Source organism: Mus musculus, chromosome 9 (assembly GCF_000001635.26).
Source record: "Mus musculus strain C57BL/6J chromosome 9, GRCm38.p6 C57BL/6J".
In the NCBI taxonomy this organism is placed as follows: Eukaryota; Metazoa; Chordata; class Mammalia; order Rodentia; family Muridae; genus Mus; species Mus musculus.
In genome coordinates this window covers 123,015,306-123,025,804 of record NC_000075.6, presented here as the reverse complement: position 1 = coordinate 123,025,804, position 10,499 = coordinate 123,015,306, and the positions used below count along the sequence as shown (strand labels likewise).

Genomic DNA, 10,499 nt, shown 5'->3' with positions numbered 1-10,499 from the left:
AAACCCTGTTTCAACACATGATTTCAATTCACAGACAAAATGGTCTACCTGCAAGATAGGATGGGACTGAGCCACAGAGAGGAATGAAGTATTAAAATGTGGTACATAAAAAACAAGCCTTAGAAACAGGATTTTAAGTGAAAAAATGATATAAAATATCTAGACTAAGCAAATTCTTAAAACAGAAGCATTTGTGGCCTCAGGGACTGGAGTGGGGTGGGACAGAGATGGCCTCAGGGACAGAGAGTTGCAGCTGATGTGTATGATATTCTTTGAGTAGTGAGAAATGTTCTGTAATTAATGATAATAGCTGAAAATCTTGTGGATATACTAAAAAGAAACCCTGGGTTACACCCTTTAAATATAAATAAATAAATAAATAAATAATTAATTAAAAACAAGAACCGAAAATGGTAACCACCTGATCACAGCCACAGGCTATAGAACCTGATATTCAGTCTCCAGCTCTGAAACAAACCCAGCAAAACTCAAGTAAAAATCTGAAATGCACAGCAGAAAGCCAAATATTGTCTTGTAGCTTATTCTTTTTGCAAAAGAACCACTCTCTGAAACAAAGGCAGGGACTCTCCCAGTCTTCTAGGGTTAATGCAGAGGCATACCTCGCTGCTTTCCAGAAAACGATTCATCCTCTGTAGACAAATGTTTTGATCCTGTGGTTTTCTGTCTCTGTGGAGTTAATACCGAGCACCTCTATGCACTTCACAGGTCCCGGTGAAGGCAGAGGCCCCCAAGGACAGTGCCTGGGTCAAGATGGACTTCTGACCTGCATGATGGTTTGCCCAGACAGACCCTACTGGTGGCTCTCAGCAACCTTCAATGCTTGTTCTTTTTGTTTTTTGTTTTAATTCATTTTATGTGTATAACTGTCTGCACATATGACTGAGTGGCATGTATGTGCCTAGTGCTAAGACAGGTCAGAAGAGGGCATCAGAGGTGATAGAACTACAGTTACAGATGGTTGTGAGCCACCATGTGGGTGTGAGATATTGAAAGGCGCAGGTCCTTTGCAAAAACAGCAAGTGTTCTTAACTGCTGAGCCATCTCTCCAGTTTCTCACGCTTGGTCTTGATTAGTGCCTGGCCCACATGGGAACCCACCTTGTGGGGCCTTGGATGGATTTCTTCTTCCTCAGAGGTAGAATGAAGGGATTAACATAGACCATCACATGGAACATGGCGCCCTCACAGACAAGGAAGTGGCTAGTGACAAGAGGGTTTTGAGACTTGGTACAATGTGGGACAGTTTCTTTAGTGTCTCTGGCCTTGATTTGCTGCTGTGAGAGTGAGGCAGTGATCAGTGATGAGGATTAAGAAGGAGGCTTAGGGCTGGAGAGATGGCTCAGTGATTAAGAGCTCCGACTGCTCTTCTGAAGGTCATGAGTTGAAATCCCAGCAACCACATGATGACTCACAACCATCCATAATGAAACCTGATGCTCTCTTGTGCTGTGTCTGAAGACAGCTACAGTGTACTTACATATAATAAGTAAATACATCTTAAAAAAAAAAAGAGAAAAAGAATGAGGCTTAGAGAAAGAAGGCAGGGCTGAAAGTCGCCCTAGCACTTGGGAGGCAGAGGCAGGCAGATTTCTGAGTTTGAGGCCAGCCTGATCTACAAAGTGAGTTCCAGGACAGCCAGGGCTACACAGAGAAACCCTGTCTTGAAAAACCAAAAAAAAAAAAAGAAAAAAGAAAAAGGAATGAGGCTTAGAGAAAGAAGGCAGGGCTGACTATCGCTCTAGCACTTGTTAGCTGAGTGTTGGACAAGTCACTCCACTGGCCCCCGAGACTTGGTTTCACCTAAAACATCTTCCTCATGGAGTGGTCAGGATGGTTTTGGTTTTTTGTTTGTTTGTTTTTGTCCTGAACCCCTTGAGAGTTTAAAGGAGTTTAGACCTAGGAGCAGAGACTGTTGCCAGGAGCGGGGCAAGTAAGAGAGTGCGGGGCAGAGGGGAGGGCAAACACAGAAGCACACAGCACAGAAGCACACAGCGGAACCGGACCTTACGGACCTGCAAACCTTCCCATGCTAGCTGTTTGGCGGGGATTCAAGTATGTAGGGACAGAGGAGATATGAAGAGAGGAACTACTGTAGGAGTGTGAGAGGTTTGGTCGCAGTTAGCAGAAGCAGTGGATCTGTGTCGGCAAGCTCTTCCTGTCACCTGTCCAGATGAATATGGAGAAAATCTCCATTTGTACTCACTACCCCACTACCCCAATTCTGAGAACTCACCTACCTGGGTGCAGGCCCTTACCTCCACGTTGGAAAAAAACCCTCAAATTCCATATCCAGTAGCTTTAGCTTACAAGTGTTTATTAGCCCACGTTCCCTTCTTTTGCTGTGGATTCATAGGCATCACGGACCACCTGAGGCATGACACATCAAGTTGTTTTTTTTTTGTTGTTTGTTTGTTTGTTTTTTCAGAAAGCCAACTGCCAGTGCTGGGGTACATGAAGGGCAGGATTCTAATCACATGTTTTTTGTTTTTTTCAGGTACCTGCCATGTTGCTGTGTAACCCATGATCACAGAGTCTTCCAATATTCCCTGGTGCACAAGAATCAAGGCACTATACCAACACTGAAGGACTTGGGCCTCATACTGTGGTGGTTAGCTTCCCCTTACAGGAGCTAATGCTTTAACTTTCCAGGCTGTGAGGAGGTCAGAGGCCAGTGGCTGGTCCACCATCTCCATGTGGCTGACACTTAAGGGCTGCACTCCCAGGCCGCCCTGGAAGCAGCCCAACTTGTCAACCCTTGGCTGGGTATCATGGTTCTCTTTACAGTGGGTCTGGTCTATCCACCGACTGGCCTCACTGCTCCTTGCTCTCCTTCCAGGTGGGTGGAAACTTCCTGTGGATCAGGGTGAGCCCACAGAGGATGAGGAACACCCCTCCCCACCATAAGATCTCCTGGCACTCTCCATACAGCAGGTAGCCTAAGATGGCCTGTGGAAGAGACAGCTGTAAGGGACCTGGCCTACCCTGGTAGGCTCCACCATTCCTTGGCTGATTTCTTCCTGAGGGGCTAGAGGCCAAAGTCTGGTGCTTTGCATCCAGCAACCACCTTCATGATCAATCCACGTATTTCTGTCTCCTCTGTGGACGTAAGAGGTTACCACCCCAGCTGAGCACTGAGGCTCAGCAGGCTAGCAGGTAGGGCCAGTACGGACATAGCTAGTACCCAGTAATCATAAACCCAAGTTAAGCTGTCTTCCAATTCAAGACTGGGTTCCCTTGACCAGACCCCCTAGACCCCATAGCTAATGTTAGAGTTCTTGATTGAGATAGCTGGTGTTATCCCAGAGTGACATAGGTTTCACTCCTAAGTTTTCCATGTTTAACTGTTCCTTGCCTGGAGACAGCCCAACTTTTGTTTTACTCCCTGTCCTTTCTAGAGCCTGGAAAATCAGGGGTTTCCCAAGGACAACTAACTCACCAAGAACCCTAAGAACAAGGTCACCAGGCTACTCACCGAGCAAAGTATGTTCGAGAAAGTCACTGTGACAGATGCAATGGCTGAAGACATAGAGAAACTGAGGCCCCGGCTAAAGAAGGTCCACATCAGAGAATTGGCGCTTGCCATGGCAACGATGCCTAAGACACATAAGCCAATATTGACCTGCAGGAGAAAGTGTCACTGAGCTACAACCACCATGGGCATAACCTTGAAAGACTGGGAGATGTTTACACGTCTCATACAAAGCATATGCGGACCCTGACTGATAGGCAGAGGAATTTGCCTGCAGACAGGGGGCAGGGTTATCTTCCACGAAGACCTCAAATTTCTTGTAGCTGAGTAGCCTTCTGGAAAGATATGACTTTACAAAAGGACTGTAAGTCGCCAGAAATCTATATCAAGCAGTCCCCTGTTCAGGTCAGGATCGAATTCTCTGATGCAGAAGCTCCGCAGGCGCTCAGTCCGAACTCTTGCCAAGGACAGGAAGAGATGGGCAACCGGTTATCTCACCTTAGGTGTCACGTGCTAAAAAAGCTATGGCAAGGGGACTTAAACTGAGAGGTGGGCTTCGAGGTCCTCCCCCAGGAGGCAGTGCCTAAAACCAGGTGGTCCAACATGGGCGCAGGCGGGAACCCAGGTTAAGCCGCCCTCCTCCCCGCCCCGCCCCGCCCTCCCCCGCCCCGCCCTCCCCCCGCCCCGCCCTCCCCCCGCCCCGCCCTCCCCCCGCCCCGCCCCCGCGTGGCGCCCCGGGCTGCACCTGGCTCCCGAAGGCCAGCTTGGCGGCGGCGGCGGCCAGAGCCCCGAACGCCCCGGCGCACAGACAGTTGAACACGCCCCAGAAGCGGCGCCGCATCGCGCCTTTCTGTAGGCGAGCGGGTAACTCCACGGGTGAGTCAGGGTAAGCGGCCGCAGACACGGCGGCACCCGAGGACTGCGGACCGGCCGCCATGAGGCCCGCTGCGCCCGCCACGGCCGACTGCCACGCACGCCGCCACCCGCCGTGAGCCCGGCTAGGGCGGAGCCAGGCGAGTGAGGCGAATCTGCTGCAGTGGAGTCCGGAGCCGAGCCGAGCCGAGCCTACAAATGAAAGGAATCTGGAGCCCATACCCTGCAGCGTGTGCAAACCCGCGACTAAGGAGAGCCTGCGGCTCCGGCGAACCTGGGGGATGGGAATCCGGTAGCGAGGACCGTGCGCCACTGAAGGAAGCGTGCTACCGAGAGGTACCTACTGTGAGAGAGGAATCTGCTGACGTGAACTTGGGGAGGAGGGGAGTTTATCTCCGAGGAGAACCTGCGGCGGAAGTAACCTTGTTTCTGAAAGAGCCCTGCAGTCAAGGGGAACCTGCTTCTGAGAAGACGGGGAGGTCTGCCACTTTACATGGATGCGCACCTAACATGCTAATCCTGAAGCCAAGCTGCACCTTCAAAGCACCTCTGCTCCCTCGTGGACGCAGGAGATGATGGATCTGGAGACCGGCCGCTTGAGACAGAACGTTGTTTGGGAAAACGTTTGTTCTGCCTGGACCATCAGAAGCACAGTCACTTCTAAGTTCGTGTAAAGTAATTGAGAACGACAAAAAAATTGAAAAAACAACCAAAAAAAAAAAAAACCCAAACAAACCGTAAAATGTCATCTACTGTCGGTAATTCCAGATGCTTAGGATGCTGAGGCAGTTAATGGTCATCCTGAGCAACTTAGGGAGACATTGTCTCACTTGAGAGGGCTGGCAGCCAGGCATGGTGGCACACACCCGTAATCCTAGCACTTCTGAAGCTGAGGTAGAATTACTGAGTTTGAGGCCAGCCTGACCAACAGAGAGGTACTAAGCAAGCCAAGGACTTTTTGAGACTCTCAAAAAGTTTTTGTTTTTGTAATAAAGGAGAGTTGGGGTTATAGCTCAGTGCTTCCATAATACATGAAAAATCCTGAATTCAGTCAATGGCAGTGTGTATGGATATATGTTAGGGATACATTTCCTTAAAGGAGAGCTGTAGAAGTGTATAACGTGAGCTAAGTGTGGTGGTTGGTACACATGAGGAAGCAGAGGCAAGTGGATCTCTGTGAGTCCGAGAACAGCCTGCTCTAAATAGCTCTACATAGCCAGGGCTACACAGCAAAACTTGTTTTGTTGATATATAAAATACAAATAATATTTAATGTATGGGGCTTGGAAGAAACACTTTATTCCCTGTTAAAGAGCTTTTTCATGGACATTCTTACATGCTACCTTGCTTCTCATGCGGGTGGTTTTGTGGATGAAATAAAAGGATGGATTACTGGGGTTTGGAGAGATTGCTTAGCAGTTAGGCAGCTTGCAACCTTCCCACAAGTGCCTCCCAACCTCATACCTCCAGGGGTTCCACTATTTTCTGGCCTCCAAAGGCACCTATCCTCATGTACATATATATACACCTGAACACAGATACACATTAATACATAAAATTAAATTTTAAATAAAAAGAATAGATTATCCCAATTAGTCCTATGTGGTATAAACCACTCCAATTTGCAGATAAGGAAGTTGAGACTCAAGGGTACTCACTGTACTATTCCACTTAATAATGGAGATAGTGTGTGGCAACAACTGATAGGAGAAGCTAAAACAAATCTAAGCTGCATCTGTCAAAGACTTTATCCCACGGATTATAAAGGTAATTAACAGAAATGACCTTCATGTTCTGGCAGAGTAAGGTAAGTAAGTAAGACAACTAATTCACACATCTTATGCATGCTCTGTAGAGAAAAAGTGGGCAACAGTGTATTGTCTAGCTATATGACTTCCAAAATTAGTGATTTAAACCAAGGAAAGTTAGGGGGTTGATTTAGGGTATTATTTGTGTATCCATGTCAGAACCTGATTGGCCTGGGTGTGACGGTGTGTAACTAAAATCCTAGGACTTTGGAGGCAGAGGCAGGGGGATCAGGAACTTAAGGGAGTTTAAAAGCAAACCTGGATTACATGAGACCCTGCTTCTCCTATAGCTTTGGTTACTATGGCCCTTGTACTGGCTGGTTTTGTGTCAACTTGACACAGCTGGAGTTATCACAGAGAAAGGAACTTCAGTTGAGGAAATGCCTCCATGAGATCCAACTGTAAGGCATTTTCTCAATTAGTGATCAAGGGGGAAAGGCCCCTTGTGGGTGGTGCCATCCCTGGGCTGGTAGTCTTGGGTTCTATAAGAAAGCAGGCTGAACAAGCCAGGGGAAGCAAGCCAGTAAAGAACATCCGTCCATGGCTTCTGCATCAGCTCCTGCTTGAGTTCCAGTCCTGACTTCCTTTGGTGATGAACAGCACTATGGAAGTGTAAGCTGAATAAACCCTTTCCTCCCCATCTTGCGTCTTGGTCATGATGTTTGTGCAGGAATAGAAACCCCGACTAAGATAGCCCTCAAAACTAGGGCTGGAGAGTTAGCTAAGAGATTAAAAACACTTGTTCTTGCAGAGGGCCTGGGTTTGGTTCTCAGTACTGGAATGGTGGCTCACAACCACTAATAACTAATTCTAGGAGATCTGACACCCTCTTCTGACCTCAAAGGGTGCTAGGCACACATGTGGTACATGTACATACACAAAGGCATAGTATTTATACACATTGTTTTTAAAAAAGATTTTATTTGAAAAACTGGACATGTAGAAAATGGCCATAACAGTTACAAAACAAACCAATATATATGAACAAGTTCAATACAAAACAGCCATCGGATTCACAGCGAGTTTATCAAAGGCGAATCTAAGAAGAAAAGGACCCACTGGCCGTGGTGGCGCACACCTTTAATCCCAGCACTCGGGAGGCAGAGGCAGGCAGATTTCTGAGTTCGAGGCCAGGCTGGACTACAGAGTTAGTTAGTTCCAAGACAGCCAGAGCTATACAGAGAAACCCTGTCTCAAAAAACCAAAAAAAAAAAAAATAAAATAAAGTAAATAAAAAAAGAAGAAAAGGACCTGACTAGAATTCACCAGAGACCTCAGCTACAGACTTTTAAGGGTCTTCCAGAATGTACACATGACTTGGAATGCATTGTTACTTAACAGGCTGCTGAGTTTGCATGCACACTATCCATCGGAACACTCGGGATTAGTGCGCACCATGATTCATAGTTAAGGTCTTTTAGTTTAGTTCTACCATGTGAGCAAATACAATCCCACTTTTAAAGAATCAATCTAAACAAAGTGATGTGTATGAAGATAGCTGGGATCCTTAGAATTCCTTCTTTTTTTCTTTCAAAAATAGATTTTCAGCACGCAATTTTTCTGTCTCCTGTAATTAAAATAAAAAAGGAAATTAATTATTATAGGAGCTGTTTTCTTAACTCATTAAGGATATATTCAAATTAAAGCTACAATGTTTAATTTATAAGTTAATATTAAATATCTGGCATCTATGAGAATTTAACCTGAATTACCAGTATTATTGGGTGGCTCACACACACTTATTATCCCACCCACTGCGAAGGCTGAGACAAGAGGACTGCTGTGAGAGTTCTGTTTCAGACTGGATTTCAGAGTATGACCCTGTCTCAAAAAACCCAAAGTGAAATAGCAGTGACAATTTTCTTTACTAAAATCTCTTTAAAACCACCATTTATTGAGAATAGTTTCAGTTTTACCTCAGTAAGCCTGATATTTTCCTTCTTCAGTCGTACTACATATTGAATCTTCTGATGTAGGTTTTGATGACCTACCAATTTTCCATTTTCCTCAGCAAGAAATTCTAGTTGCTTTTTCAGCATTTCCATTTCCTGTCAATCCAAGGATGGGAAGATCACATTATGTATCTCTTTTCAAGAGCTCCAATCAAGAGGTGGTCAAGCTTCTGTGGCCATATATCTCTGCACACTAGAGAAACTGAACCAGAGATTTGGTTTTTGCTTATTCTACTTAAGTATTTCTACATAGCATGGAAAACCCAACACACCAGGAAAGTTCTCTCTCTTTCTTCATACATTTCTTCCAACTTTGACCGCAGTTGCTCCTTTTCCTGAAATGCTCTAGACTCCAAAGTTCTGGTTCGCTCAATTTCCTCACTCATTCTGTGGCAGGCCTTCTCCTTGCTGTGAAGTGCACTCTGGACTTCTTCTAGACTGGAATAAGCATCAGGTTATGGTATTTCAAGGAAATAGAATTATAAAGCAGGATTCAAACTAGGTTTTTTCTTCTAAGTACAGAATTTTGATTTGAAAGCATCACTGATCTTCAGGTCTCCTGTACAGTTGACAGAAGAGCATAAGCTAGAACTGGACTGAACCTAGGTGACAGAATACTTTCCTGACATGGCCCAGGCCCTCAGCTTCACCCTGAGCATGGAAGAGAAAGTGTACTGAATATCAGATATGGTTGCTTTGTTAGTCAAGACTTTCATCTTGAGAAAAACTCATCAAACCATTTTATTTATTTATTTGGAGCCAGGCTCTTGTGTAGCCCAGGCTAACCTCATAAAAATTTAGTATAAAACTTAGCTTGTCCAAGTGGAGATAGAAGTAAGGTATTGTTACAGTCTGTAGGCTTTATTGTGTCTGATCTCAGAATATCATTTCTGCTTTTAAAACCCAGTCTTCAGACAATGGAACTTTATCCCTTTCCTCAGGGGTGTTCATTCTTACCCACTGTATATAACTCAATGGAAAAATGTAGGACTTTACCCACTTTATAAAACTGTTTCAGTTTGATACAATTTCCATTGGAAACACTGTTACAATGCATACAGAATGTAACACTGCCAAGATGAGGTGGTGCTCAGGATCTCCACACAGGCCAGCTCAGTCTAGGGGATGTGTTTCCAGAGCATGCTCAGAGGTACCCAAGGAGATAATGAGGGAGTGTTCCACATCCGCTTTGGTGGGATAAAACGTTCAGATGCTGCCTCTGCCTACCTTACTGTGGATCAGGTGTTATGGCTTGAAGATGAAAAGTTCCCTTGGGCTCATGTGTTTTCACTTGGTTCCTAGCTAACTGTCACTATTTTGGAAGACTGTGGAACCTTTAGGAAGTAAAAGCTTTCAGGAGGAAGTATCTAACTCTGGGGCCCATGACTTGAGGTTAAATGATCTGTCTGAGACAGGGTTTTCTCTGTGTAGACCTGGCTGTCCTGAAATTTACTATGGTAAACAAGAATAGCCTTAGCCTTGAACTCAAGAGACTCACCTGCCTCTGCCTTCTGAGCACTGGGATTAAAGGTATGCACCATCAATTTTTATTGCCCAGTCATACTTCTGCTTTCTCGCTGATCCGTGACTACAAATGCAATATAATATAAAACTTAGCTTCCTACTCTTGAGCCATGCTATTCGCCACCATGATGGGCTATATATCAACTGGAACTGTAAATCAACGTAAGAGCTTTCTTCATTTCTTTTTTCTTTTTGGTGAGTATTGTATTGAAGCAGTGAGAAGGACGTGAAGACACTTGGCTTCTTGTTTATGAAACTCATCTGATGTAGCAAAGAAGAACATGAGCTCATCTACTTCCCAGCAATGGCTGACATCTGTCATTAGCTGAGCATGAGCACTGTGAGTTCTACTTTTCCTTGCTGGATACTGGCTTTCTAAGCCCTGAGGATGTCTGGTCTACATAATAATTTTAGGCTAGCCAGAACTCCGGGGCTACAAAATGAGACCTTGAAAAAAGAAAGAAGAAAAGCAGCAGCAGCAGCTACTGCTGCACCATCCTATGGAAAGACGCTGGTGGAACTGTAGTGGCATAATGTAGCCAGACATCCCAAAAGCAGAATCTCAGTCCCCTAGCATATGAAATTAAGTATTTCCTGCTTATGCTACTGCAGTTTGGTATCTAGTTCCTAGAGCATTTAGGAAAATGTGCTGTATGTATGCCCACAGTGCAGTGTAAGCTCTTCATGCTTCAAGGACCACATATCACCAAGGACTTCTGCCACCACATACCATGCTACAAGGTCTCAAAGGATATATCTAAATTTGCTGCAGTTCTACAAACTAGCTGGATAGTTCACCATCCTCTATGTCAGCTTAACCACTACTAGTTGGAAGCATTAACGTGCCCTTATT

General features: G+C 45.3%; 2 protein-coding genes across 5 annotated transcripts in view; both read right to left on the bottom strand.

The window, feature by feature from the left end:
- Positions 1-2,313: 2,313 nt before the first annotated feature.
- Positions 2,314-4,798, bottom strand: Tmem42 (transmembrane protein 42). 4 transcript variants are annotated; one of them, XM_006512206.4, is made up of 4 exons: positions 4,707-4,798; positions 4,235-4,554; positions 3,493-3,639; positions 2,314-2,966 (listed from the first exon to the last, which is right to left on the bottom strand). In XM_006512206.4, the coding sequence occupies exons 2-4, from the start codon at positions 4,424-4,426 to the stop codon at positions 2,832-2,834; spliced, it is 474 nt and encodes a 157-aa protein (XP_006512269.1). In that variant the 5' UTR covers positions 4,427-4,554; positions 4,707-4,798; the 3' UTR covers positions 2,314-2,831. The 4 variants fall into 4 exon arrangements, with proteins under 4 accessions (XP_006512269.1, XP_006512268.1, NP_079615.1 ...); XM_006512205.2 differs by having other exon boundaries at positions 4,637-4,735; NM_025339.4 differs by lacking the exon at positions 4,707-4,798 and having other exon boundaries at positions 4,235-4,479.
- Positions 4,799-7,071: 2,273 nt separating this feature from the next.
- Kif15 (kinesin family member 15) overlaps positions 7,072-10,499 on the bottom strand; it is a 67,653-nt gene continuing 64,225 nt past the window's right edge. Inside the window, exons 33-35 of the mRNA NM_010620.1 lie at positions 8,395-8,560; positions 8,087-8,218; positions 7,072-7,737 (exon numbers count right to left, since the gene is read on the bottom strand). Of these exons, the coding sequence (NP_034750.1) occupies positions 7,678-7,737; positions 8,087-8,218; positions 8,395-8,560 (358 nt within the window). The 3' untranslated portion in view covers positions 7,072-7,677. The remainder of the gene's footprint in view (positions 7,738-8,086; positions 8,219-8,394; positions 8,561-10,499) is intronic.